Raw genomic sequence first — 22,836 nt, 5'->3', positions numbered from 1 at the left:
TTACCCAAACCTAGGTAACATCATCAGTGCTCTTATAGGTCATTGTTTTCCTTCTTTGTAACTTCCATGCTCTTTATGCCCAATGTGTTTTTCTTAAATCTCAGTAATAACCTAGTTCAGTTCCATGTGCTTTTTGTGGCTGTTTAATAAAGGTAATTTGTTTTAAAGTCATTATGAAAGGTGTAATCTCAATTTTAATACAAACTAGCAAGATGATTTTCCTGTGTTCGTTAATTTGATTCATTGAGGACATTTCAGCAGTTCAAACTACAAAGATATAAAGCTTCCTGTGTTTGAGTGGCTTGTCCCAACTGTCAAAGCTTCTGTGATTTCCCTTTCTTTTTCCTGTGATCTTACTGCCTCAACACATGAACAGTTCAGTTTTTTGCTGGCTCTGCTTAGAAACTTCAGAAGAAGACATGTTTTTCATGAAGATTTTTGTTCTAAGATGTTTTCTGTCAGGTTACTTTTGTAGCATTTCCTTGTAAACAAGTGGCCACAACTGAAATGTGTTAACACTGCAAAATTCAGTACAAAGAGTTAGCTTGTCTTGCATGGAATAGTCAATATTTTTGGATTACTGTTATACTTTATTGCCAAAATCAAGATATTTGAAAGAGAATGCTAGACCTGGTATTTTTCTTTCCTTTTCAAATTCTAATTTTGCAAATCATTTCATTCTTACAGCTTAAACATTTGCAAGAGAAAATAGAAATTAAAAATACAATATATGGAAAATTTATATCCACCTTAAAAGGAAATAGTAAATAATCTGAAACAGGAAACTATAGTAATTTTGATACTGTTGCCTCATTTTGGTTTTGAGATGAATCTTGTCCTAAAGAAAATAGCAATAAACAAATAAAAGTCTTCTTCCCTGTCCCTTTGCCTTTCTGTAGGAAAAAGTGTGCATAGTGTTGCTTTGAGACCATTTAATAGTAGCATTTTAATTGGCAATGTGTTAGGGAAAAAGTAGAATCTCATATGCAGCATTTTCAATGATACAAAGCTATCTGTTTTCGGTTGTAGCTATTCAGTTCTTACACATGTAAAATTGACCTGGCTGCAACTGACAAAAGTTAAGTTACAGGATTTTTATTTACAAAGCATCCACCTCACATAGATGACTTTGGATGGCTTACAATAAAATAGATAAAAACAATAAAATGCATAATATAAAAAAATAGAAGCTAAGTTTCATAAATAATGTCCCATATGTCCCTTTTTAGGTTATATTTAAACAATATTTCTACACTGTCTGATGCAGTATAATCTTGTTGTTCTTTTCATACACAAATACAGTCAAAAGTCTACTCAGAAATAGATATTTGGTGGCCAACTCTTTGTTATTATGCAAGGAAGTTATTGAAGTTCAAATCTCTAACCTAGTAATATAATCAACAGAAAACACAGTCAAATAATCAAAGCTGGAGAATTTAGTTTAGCCATACAGAGATGATTTAGTATAAGGCCAGTTTTAGATTAAATGTTTATGTAATTGCACTGAGAAGCCTTTGTTATTCATTCTTTTGCAAAGGTGCATTCTTTATATTGCCTTTTTTAAAACCAATATTGTATAGCTGAGACCACTATGGTACTGAAAGTAAAATCTGTATGTTCTCAAATGTACATCTCTCTCTCTCTGTGTGTGTGTCTCTGTCTCTGTCTCTCTCTCTCTCTCTCTTTCTCTCTCTCTCTGTATATAAGTATATACATGCCCACACACATACTTGGTCTAAACAGAATTAAATTTGATAAATGATAAAACATCTTCATGACTTATATCGAATAAAATTTAAAGACTAAACTTTGAATTTACCTGCTTTTTGTTACATGAAACTATTTGTAAGGGAAATAGCTCTTCTCTTAACCTTTTTTTTTAAAAAATCCTGTATAATTTATAAATTATGGTAATCATTAAAAGTGTTTTAGTCTACAAAAAGCATATGCTTCAGACTGCAGTTGAGAATTCTAGCTAACGTTTTGTTATCACCAAAGGAGCTGTCCATTCAGCACCATTAATTCAGAATCTCAATTTTCTGTTCATAAAATTTAAGTATCCTTATGTCCTATGATACAGTACTAAAAACAACAGTAAATGAAATGAAAAAATTAAATGAAATGAAAAAATTCACTCCTTTTAATCACTTAATCAAGAATATGCAGGAAATTTGACCATGCTTAAGCTCTTTAAATAGGGAATTCAGAACTATGACTTCTGCTGTTTCTTTTTTCGACTTTAAGTTAACCTTAAAGATCGTAACTTACTATTTCAGTTGCTAAAGATGTTTCTTAGTTCAATGTTTTTAACATTAAATTCTCATATGACTAATTAGACTTCTAATGTTTTTCAGAATCCTATTTTTTGCTTTCATTCATTGATATTTCAATAGTGATAGGTCTTCATTAGATAGACTGCATGTATTATAGTAATTAATATGCTGCCCTTCTTCTTTAAGAGCTATTTTAATTCTGGGGGTTAATATTAATACAACCAGCATATTTCTTGACTGCTGGTTCCTTTATTGTAGATAGATGATTCTAAAGACAGAAGCTACCTATTGCTTTTATATCTTCATTGTCAGTTGTAAGTGAATTTGTCTAATTCTCTTTTAAATTTAGCTAAATCATTCTCTGTCCTCAGAAAATTGGTGGTCATGCTGCTTATCCAAGAATTCAGATTGGGGTGAACAAGATGAGTGTTTTTGGCTTTCAAAGGTGGAATTTTTACCTCTTGTCATTGTAACAACAGTTCAGTAAAAGTTATTGGGAAAATTATTGGCCAATTTTCCCAATATTTCATTGTCAAGGATATGATATGAGGCTTGTACATTAATCATCTTAAATTGCATCCTAAATTATTTTTGCTTTTCAAAATTGATCTTTTGCTTAAAATTGGTATTTTTCAGTTCCAGCATGTCAATATAAAAGGAAACTTGCTATGTGTTTCTCAGCGGCTATTTTTTATGTTATTTATGTTTATATTTAATAACAATATTTTTATTCTGTTTTTATCCTGTTTTAATAGTTGGTCCCCCAAAGTCCTGTATATAAGATGGAGCTATATAAATCTAATTAAATAAATAAATAAATGTACCTGCTTTTAGACTTCCTTGGAATTATTTGGAGCATAATTTGAACAGCAGTCTATAGTCTTTTTTATCTGCGTGTTTATAAAATTCCTATGGAAAATCAAGGATATTTTCTTCTTGTGGTGGAATTACAATATTAATTGTAGGATATCAGCCAGAAAAGTAGAACAACATACAAATATTATAATGCTATATCTAAAACAAATGATGCCATAAAACATCTTTCTTATCACCAGAATGATGAACTTGCCCTTCCTGATGTTCACACGTGTATTGCATGGAAAACTGGGCTCTCAGTTAGCAAACTTCTTCATTTCAACTTCATTGTCATCAGCATCCAATCATGCATCCCATCTTACATGGCATAGCCTATCCTGGTGACTTTAACATATGAGTAAATTTGTGCAGAGAAAAATTCAGGTATCCAAGCATCAACTAAACTATTTAGATTTTGAAGGTAAGAAGTGGCCCTTTGAATTTAGATTGCAAATGAACTGAAAACCAACGCAGCTGATATGAGATTGTTGTGTTATGGCTTCTATCCAGAGGTGTGCTGAAGTTTGCAAAGGATGTACTCATAAGGAGTAGAATACAGTTGTATAACCCAGACATGCAACTGTGGCTTTAAAATGTAAGCTGCCTTGAGCCTTTGTAATAGGGAAAAGTAAAATATAAATAGACCGTTCTTAATACTGTTCCTTCACCTAATACTCCTTCCTCCTCCTAATTTCTCCACAAAACACTCCTGTGAGGTGGGTTGACCTAAGAAAGAGTGGCTGGCTCATCTTAAAGCTTTTAAAAAGTGTTTCATATTTCAATATGCTTCTTATATTGAAAGAGTAATAGTGAACTTTGATTATCTCTTTTAATTCAACAATTACTCTATGACACTGTTAAGAGAAAACTTAATAGTGGCATACAGTATATTGTTGTGTTAGCATAATTATTTAGGCTGAATGAAATACACATAAAGAATGAGTGTGAAATATGTTTCACATCAGTATTTCTTATTTCAGAAAGTTTTCAGTGCAAAGTTGGAATATATTATCAGTAGGAAAAGAAAAGTCCTGTTCTTTCCTGAAAATTGATCTTTTTTGTAGAATAGCTTATAACAGAAAACATGTTTATAGAAGGTAGATTTAATTTAAAAAATGTTTTAAGGTAACAATTAAAAAAGAACCTAGCTATAAGGTATATTTGTAAATGTAAGAGTAACTTTTTATTAAGGTATATCAGCATATGTTAATTGCAGAGTGAGGAGTGGAAAGATAACTGACCTGATCAGTTCTTCAGGTGGTGTAAAAGTGCAGCCAAGAATGTGCTCCTCCCTCTCTCTCATTTAAAGCATCCTTCAAAATCAAAGAAATTAAGTAATAGAGAATTTGGAAAGATGAAATACATCCGGAAAAGAAGAAGAGTCTATGATGAATATAAATGCAAAGGTTGGAAGGAGAACTCAAAGGTGCTTTTTCAAAAGGCAACTGGACTTTCTTTGTTTTTGCTTGAAGATGTTTTGCTTCTCATCCAAGAAACTTCTTCAGTTCTGAATGAATGGTGAAGAATGGGAGGATTTATATTCCTTTCAGTCATCTGGTTGCTAGCGCAGTTTGTGAGAGTTGTTGAGGCTACTTGGAGGTTTATCTCTGCCCTCAGATAGTGCAAATGGGTATGCATTGTCTTGGAACTGCTGAAAGAGCTGTGTCGGTCTGGAAAAGGTTAGCTATCACTGGTATAAGCAATTGCTTCTTAATGCATAATCCAGTTTTCCCTAAGTTGTTTTCCCTAGTTGGGTGGATTTCAGTGCCCAGAATTCCACAACCTGCATTGTCATTACTGAAAAGTCTACAATTGAAGCCATAGAGCTTAAGGCACTAACTAAAGATCCGGAAGTTTGGCAATAATGCATCTACCCTTTAAAACGAAATGTTTACCCATAATAAAATCTTCATTCTTCAGGCACAATATTGCAGTCTTATTAGAACGTGATGATATAAAACATCTTCCTGGGAAGTAATTTAAATTGTGATTTTTAATGATTAAAATATATTTTTCTGAACAGTGATTCAGTTATATTTGATTTAAATTAAATCTGTCATTTTAGACACAATCACAATATTGATTTAATATATTTTTTCTGAGTATTTCTAGCAGGGGTAAGGGTTCAAAATGAGCTGACTCATATTTCCGCTAGGTAAGTATTTCAGCAATCCCTTGTCTTAAAAAGTCAAGGTTAAATCATGTCAGTAAATGAATGAGGCTGATAGCAATTACTGTCTTAAATAATCTTTGTGGAACTTAGACATTTTCATTTTGTATCCTAGTGCTGGAAATTGACTTCTCGGAGCTTATTCTGGAGGAAATTATTGGCATAGGAGGTTTTGGGAAAGTTTACCGTGCAATTTGGTTTGGAGAGGAAGTTGCTGTCAAAGCAGCTCGCTATGATCCAGATGAAGACCTCAGTGAAGCCATTGAGAACGTCCATCAAGAAGCCAAGCTCTTTACTATGCTAAAACATCCCAACATAATTGCCCTTAAAGGTGTATGTCTAAAGGAACCGAACCTTTGCCTGATTATGGAGTTTGCCCGTGGAGGCTCATTAAATAGAGTGCTGTCTGGTAAAAGGATTCCACCAGACATTCTGGTTAACTGGGCTGTCCAGATTGCTGAAGGAATGAACTATCTGCATGAGGAAGCAATTGTTCCTATTATCCACCGGGATCTGAAGTCCAGCAATAGTAAGTGGAAATATGGAATGAAATGCCAGTAGTTTTCAGGAATATTGGGCATAAAATGGTATTTGAAAGTTGTGAGATCACTTATGTCATCACCAGATGGATAGCACTTGAAGAAACGTTAGAAAACAAATTTCCAGGCCTACAAACCTGTGTATAGAAATGATGAATAGAGAAAAGCCACTCTAAGGAACTGATTTAACAGAATAGAAATAAAAGAAATCCAGAACACCCTCTGTTTTTTTCAGTTTAACACTTCTGCTAACTATTCCTCCTCTGTTTTGAAATTTTTCTGACTGAACTATTTCCTGTTGCTTTTGTTTCCCAAATTTATCAAGTTGTTTGTAACACGAAGGGAAAACTTTAGTGCTTAAGATAGACTAGAGGAAAATGAATTGTTCTTCCTTACTTGGATGTTATTGACAATATTTATTTATTTATTTATTTGTTTGTTTGTTTGTTTGTTTGTACTATATATATATATATATATATATATATATATATGTAGGTCTTTGGTTATTCGGGTCTTCTCCCACGTAAAATTGGAAGTGTCTTGGCGACGTTTCGACGAAGTTTCATTCGTCATCTTCAGGCTGGTGTTCTCGGCTTCGTTCACGGCTTCACCATGGAAACAGAAGTGAACAACCAACTTCCCTTTCTGGATGTCTTAGTCTACAGAAAATCCAATGGCTCCTTAGGACACACTATCTACCAGAAGAAAACACACACAAACCGCTATCTGCACGCACTCTCACACCACCACCCTGCCCAGATCAACTCTGTAGCCAAGACACTCATTTCCAGAACAAAACGCTTAGCTGACGAACACCTAAAAACCGAACTACACACTCTCACTAACGTACTAACATCCAATGGATTCCAAAGAAATAAGATCACCAACCTAATCCAAAAAGAAACCCCCACTAAAATCCAAGACAGAGAACAAGAAAACGGCAAAGCCCTCCTCCCATACATAAAAGGCACCACAGACAGAATAAGCAAAATCCTCCACAAACATAACATCAAGACAGCATTCTGCACAAACCGAAAAATATCCACCATCCTAAGGAACCCCAAAGACAAAATTGAGTTAGAAAATCAAGGAGTATATGAAATCCCATGCACCGCCTGCCCCACCACATACATCGGACAAACCAACAGACGAATAAGTGCACGCATAGAAAAACACAAGAACTCAGTCACAAAAGAGGAACCAACTTCTTCCCTGGTCCAACACCTTATAGCCACAGGACATGATATTGACTTTAAAACGACCAGAACTATCGCCAAAACTGAACACTTTAACGACAGAATAATCAGAGAAGCCATCGAGATAGAAAAACGCCCACACAGCATGAACAAACGAGACGATACCTCCCGCCTACCAGCCATTTGGAAACCCGCCCTTATTGACAAACGAGTCCCTAACACGACGAATGACACCAGACCCACACTCACGAGAGCCACACAGGATGTCACCACCACACATCCACGCAGAAAGCAGACTCAAACCCACACTGATAATGAGCCACGACCAAGGACCAGAAGCCAGACCGCAGCTGCATCATTAGCCACTCTAAACCCCTCCAATCCATACATGAAGCAGACTGACACCCACCATGAAGAGCTCACACGGCCACATACACGAAGCCAAACAACAACAACGCAGCTCACCAGCTCAAATCCCCCTGCAACTCAGACTAAGATGAGCACAACCAAGCCCCCACCCAAACAGAACACACCCCCAGCCAATCAGAGCACAGCCAAGCCCCTAACCAATCAGAACAAACCTCCACCCAATCAGAACACAGCCAAGTTCCCACCCAATCAGCTCACACCCCCACTAGCATTTAAAAGGAAGAGACAGCTGCGATCTCACATTGCTCCTGGAAGCACGAAGCCGAGAACACCAGCCTGAAGATGACGAATGAGACTTCATCGAAACGTCGCCAAGACACTTCCAATTTTACGTGGGAGAAGACCCGAATAACCAAAGACCTACATACAAACACCCGCGAAAACCTGAGAAAACATATATATATTGCAGGATCCAATCTGAGTCGATCACTGGGACCAGAGGTTTAGTCTTCCAAGCTTTCGCACTCATGCTGGAACCCATCCTCAGGGAACTTCTCTCTAATGGAATGGGACCAACCCAGATTAGATCCTGCAAGAGTAATACAGTTTTTTTGAGTGTCATGTATTTGGTCTATAGTAGTTAGATTTATTTTTAATTTTTATACTTGTAACTTTGCAATCAAAATATTTTTGGAGAGTTGTGATCTTATTAAATTGAAATTCAATACAATTATGGTATGCTGATGATACCCAATTATATCTTAAACTGGAGATATAAATGAGGCCATCAAGGTGCCATCCCAGTGCTTGGAGGCTGACCAGGTTTGGATGAGGGGGCACTGTCTCTGATTTCTCTCCTAGCAAGACTGAATGGTTGTGAGTGTTTGGACACCCAAATTGGGAGGTTGACCTTAGATGGGAAAGTACTTTCCCCTTCAAGATTGCTGGCCCTCATCTTCCTGAATTTACAGCTCTTGCACAAAGAGCAGCTGTCAGCTGTGACCAGTCCAGAAGGCCTTTGCATACCTCCATTTGGTGCACCAAATGCAGCCTTTCCTAGATTGGGCAGGGTGGGGGAGCTTTCATATATTCGCTCATACCCCAGTTACCTTTTAGCTCAACTACTGCAATGTGCTCAACATGGGGCTGTTCTTGAAGACCACCTGGAAGCATTAACTACTCCAGAATGTGGCATCACGAGTATAATGAGCACCCCCCTCAGTATGCCCATGTACCACCTGTGCTTCACAAGTATGGTTGCCAGTTTACTTCCAGGTGCAATTCAACATGCTAGTTGTTTCCTATAAAGCTCTACATGGCTTAGGGCCTGATAACATGAGGGACCATCTGTATCCCATTGCATCCTTCCAGACAATTTCATCCCACAGGGTTGGCATATTTGACTTAAATACAAGTTTTGACTTTAAAATGTTACCTATCAGAATCCTGGAACCGCACTTTCTCTGTAGCAACACCTTTTCCCTAAAACAATTTGGTTGGCTGCTCCTCAGTGTGGTTTAAAAAGGCATGAAGATCTGGCTGACTACTCAGGAGTTTATCAAGGGAGAGTAAGATTCTTTGCTTCATCGTGCTTGGCATTTTTAAAAATGTTTTATTTATTTTATTGCATTTCTTTGCTTGATCATTGTGAGTTGTTCAGAATCGTTGAGAGTTGGATGGCATACAAGTGAATAAATTATTATTGTATACCTTCATTTTGTGGTGTTATCAGAAAAAAATACTTCAATACTTGAGGCTAGGCTAATGTCGAATGGCAAGCCTGAAAACATAGGAAGCTAAATCCATTGCTCTCATGAGATAATTGTAATTTATGTAGATAAAATCTAACAGGGTGTCCTTTCAAAAGAAATGAATGCAGTATTTTATGAACTTGATTATCAAGTAATGTGATGGAATAAATGTGGGCAGGAGTCTAAAAATAGAAATGGATCTTGAAACTAAATTAATCTTAAACATGTTTTAGCATACCAAAAATACTCAGAGGAATTCTAGACCTTTAAAACTTCTTTCATTTATATCAGAATGGAGATAGTTCAGTTTTACCTATTGAGATGGTTCTTGGAAAGTCTAATATCAGGGAGAAAAAAAGTCACCCTTATCCTTATTTTTTAAAAACTTACTACTATTTCACATGTGCAGCAAGTTTGAATTAATCCAATTAACAAAGTAACCAATCAGGATTTCACACTTAGGAATTTATAACATAAAGCTAAAAATAAAAATTTTGGTCTATCTGTAAAACACAAAATATCAGCATATGATAACATCTGGTGTCCTATTTCTAATTATAAAAGCCAGGAGTTCTAAAATCAAAATAAAGAGAAAAGGAGAAAAATGTCATGTTTCATTCATACTTCAACATAAATTTAAAGTGAAATTTCAGTGTTAATAATTACTCATGATTTATAAGATGTATGGATCATATTGATTAAAAATATTTCAATTATATCGAAGGCTTTTTCAGTTTCCAAAGAAATTATAACTGATGAACATAGTTTAAGGATCTGATTGTTTCTATCAGAAACTTAATAGTTCTATAGAAATAATACTCTGTTAATCTATAATCCAGGAAATAGTTGTATAATTAGAACATGCAGTAATCCCTGTTTGATTACTGTGATATTTGCCTAATTAAAATGCAAAAGGCAGGGATTCCTCTAAAACGTTTTGAGCATATACCTATGCATCCTTTTTCTATCAATTGACTGACATCATCGGGGCCAGATATAGATTGAATTGCAGGAATTGTTTAGTTTAGTGGAAAGAAGGACTAGGGGGGTGACATGATAGCAGTGTTTCAATATTTGAGGGGCTCAAGGAAGATGGGATCAGCCTATTTTCCGAAACACCTGAAGATTGAACAAAAATCAATGGATGTAAACTAATCAAGGAGAGAACCAACTAAGGAGAATAAATAGATTTAGGTAGAAAAATTTGGCTCTGTAGCTATTGAAAACAAAGCACAATACCTTTTCTTAATGATTTTTCAAAATTATGTGTCTTTAAAGTTAATATTGATAACTACGCCTAGCACATAAGGTTGACAACAAGTTTGCAACATTCAATTGCTTTAGTATACATTATATATTCTTTCATCTCTGCATCAACCTTTATAGCTAAAACATAGATAGGTATGTTAGCTGGTATTCTGATATTTGGCCCTTAGTTCTGAGTAATCTATTTGTTTATCAGGATCAGCATTGGTTAAATAGCGACCCAGTGAATCTTAACTTTTCTTCCCACCCCCTCACATTATGTTTTAGTATTGATCCTTGAAAAAGTGGAGAATGGAGACCTGAGCAACAAAAATTTGAAGATCACTGATTTTGGCTTGGCCAGAGAATGGCATAAGACTACTAAAATGAGTGCAGCTGGAACATATGCTTGGATGGCTCCTGAAGTTATCCGTTCATCTATGTTCTCTAAAGGCAGTGATGTGTGGAGGTATGTTTAACAACACTAAAACCTTTTTATAAGTGATCACCATCTGTAATATTATATTCTTGCTGCATTGAACCCTCAGTTGTTGATTTTACAAACCTTATGTTAATGTTATATATATCTGGTCTGGATTATGAAATCCGCGTATTCATTTTGCAGACTTTATTCTAAATTTGCATATATGAATTTGGAAATTCTTCAGCTTCTACTTCCTGATGAACATGAACAAACCATCAACAATTGACTGTTCTGTTTTAAATGTTTTAAAGCTTGCAATCAAATTATTGTAGTAAACATGACATTTCCAATTTTCTAAATTATGCTTGGTTTATGTTGTAAAGTGGATTGCTGCATGAAAAAAAGGTTTTCTCATTACTTTTAACTGCTTGATCGATTGTAGAGGCACCATCCAGCATGTATCCAAGAACATGCTGTATTCACAGTTCTGCTTTTTTAATGGGACTCTGCCATCTCTGTCTTTAATTAAAACCTGTTAAGCATTCATGAGAAATTTGATCTGGTATGCGTTACTGAAACCAGGCTGGACAACAGGTTGGAAGGTGCTAAACCCGGTTTCTGATACAATGTTAATTATAAGACAGGGGTGAGGGAGTGACTTAGATCACCTGGGAGACTTATGGTTCCCATCAATGATGCTTCATTGAAATAAATGGTCAATGGGTCTTAAATTGAGCTAAAATTGTAATGCAACTGGAAAAAAAACCTATATTCCCAGAATTCTTTAGGCTATGAAAAATCTTTAGAATAGCCATAACACTCTCTGTCTTAAATGATCATGTAAAATAATTTCTTCCAGATAAACATATTTTTAAATGTTACATTCATAATGGTGCTAACTGAAAACAATCCCATTCCCTTATCCCCAATTAATTTTTTTCTCTGTGTGTATTATCTTAATTGCATAAGAACACTTATTTTTATATATAAGAAAGGAATGATTCCAGAATGTTGTGTTAAAGAAGGTATACTATAAGTTACTACATTGTTATTAAACCTCTGTTTTGTGTTCATAGTTATGGGGTATTGCTTTGGGAATTACTAACTGGGGAAGTACCATTTCGAGGAATTGATGGCCTAGCAGTAGCATACGGTGTTGCTATGAATAAACTTTCGCTTCCTATTCCTTCAACGTGCCCAGAACCTTTTGCCAGGCTGATGGAAGGTAAGAATGTATTGGACAAACTGGATCTGTCAAAATGCTTTATCACACAAAGATAGCTCTGAATATCTGCTAATTTTAATAACCAAGACCATAAACCACTTGTGCAGGTACTTGAGAAATAGGGAATAGGTAGTATGTCACTTTGCTTTTCTAGAGGAGTTATGCTTCTGCTTATATCTATGAATATATAATCTAGAATGATATGATAATTCTATATTGTATCATGGTTATGATATAGAATTACTGGTAGTCCTTGACTTACAATTGAGCCCAAACTTTCTGTAGCTAAGGAAGAAAGTGATTGAGTTTTGCCCCATTTTACAACAATTGTTAAGTGAACTGTTAACAGTTGTTAAGTGAAGTGTGTGGTCATTAAGCAAATCTGGCTTCCCCCATTGACTTTCCTTGTTGGAAGCTGTCTTCTTAGAAAGTTACAAATGGTGATCACATGACCCTGGGACATGCCAATTGCCAAAAGTCTGAATTTTGATCACGTGACCATGGGGATGCTTGCAACAGTCGTAAGCATGAAAATTGGTCATAAGTCACTTTTTTCAGCTCCATTGTAACATCAAACGATGATTAAACAAATGGTTGCAAGTTGAGGACTACCTGTACTGTATAAATGAGAACCTTGGGTGGGAAGTTATAGCATCCATTAAACACTGTGGTAGAAACCTCTTTGAATTATATTTAATCCATCAGAAGAAATGTTTCAGGGCAGGGGTGAAATGCTCCTGGTTCGGACCGGATTGCCCGATCCTGTAGCGATGGCAGTGGGTGGTTCGGAGAACCGGTAGCAAAAATCTCTGCCCCCCCACCCCATGCCCAGCTGAGCCGCACGATCATCAGAGTCTTTTTTTTTTACTTTTAAAAGCATTTTTTCTACAACCTCTTCAGCTGAAAAAATGCTTTTAAAAGTAAAAAAAAAAAAGACTCTGATGATCAGGCAACTCAGCTGGGATCATCAGAGGCTTTTAAAAGTATTTTTTTTACAACCTCTTCAGCCAAAGAGGTTGTAGAAAAAATGGTTTTAAAAGTAAAAAAAAAAAAAAAAGTTGGCCATGTCCACTCAGTCACATTACCCCCACCACCACCAAGCCATGCCCACAGAACCGGTAGTAACAAATTTTACATTTCACCACTGTTTCAGGATATATCATACTTGAAACATTCGGATTTATGAGATTTTCAGCATCAATATTTGTTCTGAATTTGGCAGAAGTGTATCTTTACTTACTAAGTAACAGAGAAGTCAGCTAAAGTAGAATTATGGGTGTAATTTTATGCGCATACATATTGGATTAAGGTGCTTTGGACTAAGTAGAATTTAGGATATTAATTATAATACAAGGAAAAGGCAATACAGCAGATAAAATGTGAGTCTTTGGTAGCTGAATAAAATTGTGATTTACTAAGCCTCTTTGAAATACTAGTGAGCAGACTTGCAAGATTTTGTTAATGAAGCCTTACAATAAAGTAGAATTAGTTCATCTAGTCCTATTTCCTGTCTGGATTATCTGGAAGGGATGACATCAATCTCGCAAGTCAAGGCACAAATTTCCTTCCAGCACTTTTAATTGCTTGAACCATTAGGGTGGATTCTTCCTAGGTTTCTTTCCCTGACCATTAAGCCACTGGGGGCTCCTGCCTCTCTTATCTGATAGTTTCCTAGGCAGCATCTCCTCCTCTCATTCCTCAAGGTCTCCCATACATACATTCTATTCCATTAGACAGAACATAGCCTACAGCTACATAATAGGCACAGAAAGAAACTTCAAAAGGAACCTCTCTTGCAAGACTGATGTCAGCATTCCCAGGTAGATCAGACAGAAAATACAATCAGTGACTTAAGAAGACTACAATAACAGAACATTTCAAGTCTGATAATAATGATCATTCCTTTGGCACCACCTCTTCCCCGTGTTCCAAGGTCATCTCACATACCATTGCACATATATTCTAACAAAAATGGACATTTGAGTATGTACTGGGGACTGAAATGATTATATAGAATGTTAGTAATTAAGTGCATAGTTCATTACCAAAGCCTCACAAATACTGTACTATTGTAGCTACTGAATTGTTGGCTTTATCCTATTTAGATTGTTGGAATACTGATCCTCATTCAAGACCATCCTTTGCAAATATTTTGAATAAACTAACTAATATAGAAGAATCTGGTTTCTTTGAAATGCCAAAAGAATCATTTCATTCCCTGCAAGAAGATTGGAAAATTGAGATCCAGGAAATGTTTGACCAACTCAGGGCCAAGGAAAAGGTAATTAGGTGGGAACTGTTACTTCGATAAACAATTAACCACTTCTGCCTCAGAATCCATTGCAAGTAAAGTAGATTTCTCTACAATACAGACAAAACTATACTTATTAAATCTGAATTCTTTTCTACTTCCCATGAGAAGAAACCTTAACACTGAATAATTAAGAAAGTAAAATGCATACTTGTTCCTAAATAAAATTGTTTTAGATAAATATGGTCTAGCTGACACTGGAATATATTCAATTATGAAAGACAATTCTAGGTAAAGTCACTGTGAGACAGAATAGAACACATAGCGCAAACTATGTAAGTTATGTGAAAAGACTTGTTCTGTATATAGGGATTCCTCGATTTATGACTATAATTGAGTCCAAAATTTCTGTTGCTAAGGAAGACATTTAAGTGAGTTTTACCCCATTTTACAACCTTTCTTGCCCCAGTTGTCAAGTGAGTCGCTACAGTTATGTTAGTAACATGGTTGTTTAAGTGAATCTGGCTTACATGCACACACACACATACATTCAGATTACAGTCTTACATGGAGAAAGGAAAAGGCGATCGAATTGGGTTTAAAAAAGACCATGGAACATGAGACATTATCGATGATGTACATGTGCAACTGAGAAGACCAAAGAACATAAAAAAGAAGTCACAATGTGCCTCATTCATGACAGAAAGATTTTTGATTGTGTCGATCATGTCAAGTTATTGAAAGTGCTCAGAAAAATAGGAATCCCAGAATATTTCATTGTCTTCATGAAAAACAATATACAGGACAAAAAGCTACAATACAGACATAATAGGGCAAAACAGACTGCCTCCATGTTAGAAAAGGAGTGTGACAAGGGCAGTGGTGGATTGCTCCACCCACCCGCACGTTATCAAATACAATCTGCACATGTGCAGAAGTGGCGCGCGCATGCACAAACCAGTAGCAAAGGTAAGTGAAACCCACCCCTGGACAAGGGTGTAACAGATTAACAGAGTTGGAAGTGACCTTGTAGGTCATCTAGTCCAACCCTCCTCCCTGCCCAAGCAGGAGACCCTACACCATTTCTGGCAAATGGCAGTCCAATCTCTTCTTGAAAGCCTTCAGTGATGAAACTCCCACAACTTCTGAAGGCAAGCTATTGGCTGATTGTTCTCACTGTCAGAAATTTTCTCCTTATTTGTAGGTTGAATCCCTCCTTGATCAGTTTCCATCCATTATTCCTTGTCTGGCCTTCGGGTGTTTTGGAAAATAGCTTGACCCCTTCCTCTCTGTGGCAGACCCTCAAATATTGAAACACGGCTATCTTGTGTATACCATGTTTCCCCCAAAATAAGACCCTGTCTTATTTTTTTTTGAACCCTGAAATAAGCGCTTGGCCTTATTGCCATGCGCTCAAAAGCCCGATTGGGCTTATTATCAGGGGATGTCTTATTTTGGGGGAAACAGGATACTCTCTCCTTATTTATTTTACCCACCTGCTGAATATATATGGTGGGAAGCTCAATTAAAAGATAATTGTGGTTTTAAAACTAGAGAGAGAAAAAGCAAATGATGCTTTTACCTACAGCCAAAAAAGCAAAAGATCAGCAAGATCTAGTAATAAAAGTCGAGTACAGAAAAAAAAAAAAAGGGTGGGAGAGACTTCTTTAAATATAAAGAAGACCAAACTAATGACATCAGGTAGAACAATCAGTCTTAAAACTGGCAATGAAGACATTACCAATTTAGGATCAAGTATCAACAGTATAAAGGAACAAGTCAAGAAATATGTCCCAGACTAACGTTTGATGAAGCAGGCATAAAAACCTTGGAAAAGATATTCAAATGCAATGATGTGTCTATATCTACAAAGATCAGAACAGTGCAAGCCATGGTATTTTCTGTGACAAGCTATAGAAGTGAAATTTGGACTTTGAAGAAGCAAGATAGAAAAAGTATTGGATGGTTTTGAACTTTGGTACTGGAAAAGTCTTCTGAGAATACTGTGGACAGTCACGAAAACAAATTGATGAATCATCAAACAAAACAATCCAGAGTTCTCATTCAAGGAACAAATAACCTGGCCCAAATTATCCTATACAGTTTGTGAAGCCATTATGTGAAAAATAGAAGAAAAGAGAAAGACAACCAGAAGCAAGATGAATGGACTCAGTTACAGTAGTGATGAGTGTGTGTTGAAAGACCTGGTTAGGGACAGGATTGTCATGGAGAAAATCTATGGTTGCTAAGAGTTAAAAACAACTTGAGGGCACACAATTAATTTCAAAAAAAATCAACATATATAGTTGTCTTAATTATTATTTGTATTCAAGTTCTCTCTTTGTATATGTAGATAATCCACTGTAAGAAGTTAATGGTTGGACTAAATGGCATAAATAACCACTTCTCCTGCTATGATTTTATTAAACAGAATCGTAGAGTTAACAGATTAATATTAAAAAATAATAAAAGCTCATGACAATAAAAATTATCAAGATCTAAAACATGAGAGAAGTTTAAAAAGGGCTTGGTATCAAATTCCAAAGGCGGTACTGAGTATAGCTAAAGATTTAAAGTACAAGACCTTTTTTATATCTGCAAATTAATCTCTGGAGCTATTTAATGAAGTGCTACCGTAAGTAAACTGCAGAGTCTGAATCACCATTAGATGGAAACCAAAGAAATACAGAGAACTTCTGTGGTTTGGATTCTGGCAGATCTTTATCTTTATCTTTATCTTTATTCAAATTTCTATACCACCCTTCTCCTTTCGGACTCAGGGCGGTGAACAGCCAAAAAATAAAACATTTTATATACAAAAGTTAAATAAATTTAAAATAATTAAATAAATTTGGCCCATTAATTTAAAACATTCCATATCAAAATTATTAAAACCAATCATAAAATCAGGACAGCCCGGCTAACTGAAAAAAATAGGTTTTGAGAGCCCGACGAAAAGTCCGGAGGTCTGGGATCACTCGTATCTCTGGGGGTAGATTGTTCCAGAGGGTGGGTGCTACCACAGAGAAGGCTCTCCCCCTGGGGGTCGCCAGCCGACATTGCCTGGCCGACGGCACCCTGAGGAGGCCCTCTCTGTGGGAGCGAACTGGCCAGTGGGAGGCAATTGGTGGCAGGAGGCGGTCCCGTAGATACCCCGGTCCTAAGCCATGGAGCGCTTTAAAGGTGATCACCAACACCTTGAAGCGCACCCGGAAGTCCACCGGGAGCCAATGTAGCTCGCACAGGAGAGGAGTCACATGGGAGCGCCCCGTCGCTCCCATAATCCCCCGCGCGGCCGCATTCTGCACCAGTTGGAGCCTCCAGGTGCACCCCAAGGGGAGCCCCATGTAGAGAGCGTTACAATAGTCCAGACGAGAGGTGACGAGTGTCTGAGTGACCGTGCGTAGGGAGTCCCGATCCAGAAAGGGGCGCAACTGGCATATCAGGCGGACCTGATAGAAGGCCCCCCTGGCCACGGCCGTCGTATGCCCTTCTAAAGACAGCCGTGCGTCCAGGAGGACACCCAAGTTGCGAGCCCTTTCCATGGGGGCCAATGATTCGCCCCCAATAACCAGCGATGGCGCCAGGTAGCTATACCGGGACGCCGACAGCCACAGCCACTCGGTCTTGGAAGGGTTGAGTCGGAGCCTGTTTCTCCCCATCCAGACCCGGACGGCTTCCAAGCACTGGGACATCACTTCCAAGGCATCGTTGGGATTGTCTGGGGTGGAGATGTACAGCTGAGTATCATCAGCGTACTGATGGAACTCCACCCCAAAACCATGGATGATCTCACCCAGCAGCTTCACATAAATGTTGAACAGGAGGGGCGAGAGGATCAACCCTTGTGGCACCCCACAAACAAGGCACCTCGGGGTCGACCGCTGCCCCCCTGTCAACACAGATTGCGACCGGTCGGAGAGATAGGAGGAGAACCACCGCAAAACGGTGCCCCCCACTCCCAGTCCCTCCAGCCGGCGCAACATGATACCATGGTTGATGGTATCAAAAGCCGCTGAGAGATCTAACAGGACCAGGATAGAGGAATAACCCCTACCCCGAGCCCTCCAGAGATCATCCACCAACGCGACCAATGCCGTTTCCGTGCTGTATCCAGGCCTGAAACCGGACTGGAGCGGATCCAAATAGACAGCTTCATCCAGATACTGGGGAAGCTGTCGCGCCACCACACTCTCAACAACCTTCGCAATAAAACGAAGGTTGGAGACTGGACAATAGTTAGCCAAAACAGCCGGATCCAGGGAGGGCTTCTTGAGGAGGGGCCTCACAACCGCCTCTTTCAAAGCGGAGGTTTGAAAGATCAGACAAGTAGTGAATATGGACTTGATGAAAAGTAATAGTTCTACTGCTTGTTATTTGTCTACTCTACTTATTTTATAATTAGCTAGATAATCTGATTTCCACTCAATGTATGAACATTTCTTTCAGTTTTTTAATTTCTCACTGTATAGGTAGTTCTCACTTAATGACTGTTCAAAGTTACAACAGACTAAAAAAATTACAACCCATTCTCAGTTTTATGACTGCTGCACATGTGCACACACACATGCACACACACACACGCACACACAGTGTTATGTGATCACATTTTGGGCGCTTGGCAACTGGCTTGCATTAACTGGCTTGCACATGACTGTTGTAGTGCCCCACAGTCATGTGACAACAATTTGTGGTATTTTTTTGCCATTGCACCAAATTGGTAAAAAAACACCCATTGGATATGTTGGATTCATTTAACAACCATGGGACTTGTTTAACAGTCACATGATTTATTTAATCACTTTACAACCATCCCAAAAATATTTGAAAAATCAAGTCAGATCATGGGTGAACCAGCATAACGATTGCAATAAATTATGACCAAAATTCCAGCCTCAATTGTGGATGGTAAGAGAAGATTACCTGTAGTTGTTTTGAAATTTGATTACTGGCTGATTTTAGAGATAAAGCTAACACTATTCTGATTTTAAAAAATTAAATGATTCATTCATATCACTGACCTTTAATTATTCAAATTATATGTATTGAAAAGTGTTAAATGCCATGTGCATATTCAAAATATCAGCTGAGTTTTCTGAGCCTTTCAGTTTATAGTAGGCCTAATTCTAATTGACTTTGCTACCCCAATTTTTAGTTTGGTTTGGGACTTGTTTTCTTGTAGGAGTTGCGGACATGGGAAGAAGAGTTAAAACAAGCAGCAGTTCAACAGAAAAACCATGAAGAACTACTACGGCAACGCGAGCAAGAGTTGGCAGAACGAGAAATTGATATTTTGGAAAGGGAACTCAATATCATCATCCACCAACTGTGCCAGGAAAAGCCCCGTGTGAGAAAACGCATGGGCAAATTCAGGAAAAATCGGCTCAAGTTGAAAGATGGCAATCACATCAGTCTTCCCTCTGGTGCGTTTAGCAAAACAAAATAAACTAGCAAAAGTTTTAGCCAAATAAAACAAACTAACTATTGCTTCTTTCTAGATTTCTTTAGTCATGAAAATATACGACATGTATGAATAGTTATCTGATTACAATCAAAACATTCTTTAATTCAAGCTAGACTTCTAGTGACTTTGTAGGCCTAGACAAATTGTTTTCTTGACAACAGTGTGAAAGTGACAAGCCTTTGTGGGATGTCTTGGTCAAGCCTATAGCCCTAATATTCTTTGGCAGTCTCCTATCAAAGTATTAACAAGATTCAACTCTATTTAGTTTTTAGAGATCAGCCCAAAGGAGATAGCTACTACCAATTGCTATGTTACTTTTTAAAACAAAAATCAGATTGGAAAGAAATCTTCTGTAACTTCTAATTAAGGGACAGATCGTGATCACCAAGCAATAAGTAAGATTAAGATACCTTCTTCATAGCTTTCCAAATTTATATAAACTCAATATCAATCTGCAATTGGAATAGTTTTGATCCGCATATAAGAGAAACTGAGTCTACCAACCAAAAATGTTACGGAATGTACAGGTTTTTTTAAAAAAATAGTATTGAAAAGTTCCTATTAGCTGGCCTTCACTTTCTCCAAAGGTTTACCCCAAAATAAAATCACATTTTGTAAAAAAATGTTACTGACCTTTGTGACTTTGCAATGTTAACAAGTGGACACGGAAAAAAACTCTGTTCCCTTAATCTCATTTCAAGCTTAGCCAAAATTAAAGTAGACTATCTTTGATTTGGTCCAAGTTCAATGGAAGTATTTTCAAATTAGTGCTGAATTTTGCTGGAACAAAATATTTTATTTTGAATATCGCCAATAAGCATTTGTGATACGGAACTTTTGCAAATTTAGCAGCATTTTCCCATCAAAGCAGTGCCTCTCCTTCCTCTCTTCTGAATTAGCTTATTAAAGCTACAGCATGAGATGAATTTTAATACATCATTTTAATACAACATCATACTGTATCTTCTAGAAAAAGTACTTTACCATTTCATTAACTAACCCATCTGTGTAACGTGTTGCATAATAAATTTAATACAGAAGAAGACATGGCTCTAACATATTTTAATAATTGGAAAACACTTACAATTTTAATGTTTTCTATTGTCAATGTTGCAGGATTAATACTAAATTCTCAACTGAAGATAGTGTATTAGCAGAGTAAAGTATATATGTGAATGACACAGTACTGCACTGTATATCTTTTCAGTGTTAGCATTACTTCACTAAGCTCCTTCTTTACGTTTCCTTCCATAACAGATTTCCAGCACAAATTCACCGTGCAGGCATCTCCAACCATGGATAAAAGAAAAAATTTGATCAACAACTGTGCTAGTCCTCCTGCCAGCCCTACTATCATTCCTAGACTCAGGGCCATCCAGTGTAAGAAATTTTAGTTGCAATTTATAAAAAATGTCCAGTACCAATATGAAATTGTGAATTTCTGTTTTAATAAAGACATCATGTTGCTTTCTATATTGGGGAGTTTCGTTTATAGCTAATCTTGATGGCCCCATTGTGTCTCATTATAATTTGTTCTTAACAACTGATTGCTTGCATCCATCTTTCTGCCATTTTATCCTTAACATTATGGGCTTAAATAAATGTTCATAGCTGTCACTTATTTTCTTGCAGGGTGCAATAACTATAAGATGTAGAGCTTGTGTAGGGTATTTAAAGCTGCTGTAGAGATATCTAACTTTTGGCAGAACAGCAACAGTTATTTGGGGGGGAGTATATACCGATACATATACCGTACACACACACACACATACACACTATCATGTATAATCAATGTAGAAGGTATACAATAAATGTATACATGGTAAAGTAAAACATATAAATAGTGAATATGAGAATTGCCATCATGATTCTCTAAACACTAAGGCAAATACATTTATGAATATGAGTTAGAGTTTGAGCATTTTATTTTACAGGATGAGAACATTCCAAAATTCTTTCCAACTGATGTCAAATGAATATTCAAAGATTGTACCATAATCAGGAGTGCCTAGGGCAATCATTATGGTGGCCAAGACAGTAATTCTATTTTGTATTTTCTATGTTGTACAAAGCTTTATGGGTTTGCTGGCCAAAGCAAATTGATAATTATGTAATTCTTTTAACAGCAGTATGATTGGCAATGACTAAACACAGCACACAGTAATTTTGCTACTGCATTTTGCACTGGCTTTTATTTTCAGATTAAAAAGACCACCAAAAGTCACTGGGAATTAAAAATATAAATTGTAGTTGTTAATATTTGTAGCAGTCTGACATTACAATAATGAAGTATGAGTTTGCCAGTGTGAGGATCCCTGATACTAATTTATCCCTACATAAGAACAGCCACAAGTAGTCTGTTCTTTGATACCAGCTTCCTAACTTCCAGTAACAATACTGGATAATAATATAATACTGGACAATAATTCTGCAATTAGACTGCATATCCCATCAGAACAAGAAGGCTTGAACTATTTCTCAAAGCCATGAAGAACATATTTTTAAGACTTACGGTACATCTTAATTAACATGCAGTCTCCGCTTCTTATTCTGTCTGTCACTATGTGGTACAACATTGACTTATGATTTTCATAATTTGTCTTAATGCAGATGGAACAAAAATGTGTTCTGCTTTATTTATTTATTTTTAAAGGTTTTCCCCCATCCCACTGCATCAGTTTCAAACTGGTTATCACAAGCGTGGCATGATCTTTCAGAGGTGAAGAGGATGTCTTATTAGCTTTACAAAAAACAAAATCTGGAACAGATGTATGTAAAGTGGTCTGACCTTTAATCAAGTGTAGAGAGCATGTTACAATTTTCTTGAAGAAATAAAGCATATTTACCATCCTTAGCTGTAGTTGGCCCTGTTTGCAGCATTTTTCTTAAAAAGAGAAAAGGCCAACGCTTTTAATAGTAAGAAATGTGAAGCTTCACCCCTATTCCATTTGCAGAGCATAATAAGCAGTGGTGGACTGCTGCTGGTTGCAACAACCGGTTCGCCCAGCACCGAAAATGTGAGCGTGTGCGGTCTTCCGCGCATGCGCATGTCTTCAAAAACACAGAAATATAGG

General features: G+C 37.0%; 1 protein-coding gene across 2 annotated transcripts in view; it reads left to right on the top strand.

The window, feature by feature from the left end:
• Positions 1-22,836, top strand: part of MAP3K9 (mitogen-activated protein kinase kinase kinase 9) — a 36,026-nt gene that overhangs the window by 1,507 nt on the left and 11,683 nt on the right. Inside the window, exons 2-7 of one of the 2 annotated variants that reach the window (XM_070931274.1) lie at positions 5,414-5,827; positions 10,687-10,867; positions 11,899-12,047; positions 14,153-14,328; positions 19,481-19,721; positions 21,020-21,142. In XM_070931274.1, the coding sequence (XP_070787375.1) occupies positions 5,414-5,827; positions 10,687-10,867; positions 11,899-12,047; positions 14,153-14,328; positions 19,481-19,721; positions 21,020-21,142 (1,284 nt within the window). Of the gene's footprint in view, positions 1-5,413; positions 5,828-10,686; positions 10,868-11,898; positions 12,048-14,152; positions 14,329-19,480; positions 19,722-21,019; positions 21,143-22,836 lie in introns of those variants that run through there. The other variant, XM_070931275.1, reaches the window with a different exon arrangement.

This window comes from Pituophis catenifer, unplaced genomic scaffold (assembly GCF_029215685.1).
Source record: "Pituophis catenifer annectens isolate HBS135680 unplaced genomic scaffold, rPitCat1.0.hap2 SCAF_1, whole genome shotgun sequence".
Lineage (NCBI taxonomy): Eukaryota > Metazoa > Chordata > Lepidosauria > Squamata > Colubridae > Pituophis > Pituophis catenifer.
This window is presented reverse-complemented; position numbering and strand designations above follow the sequence as displayed.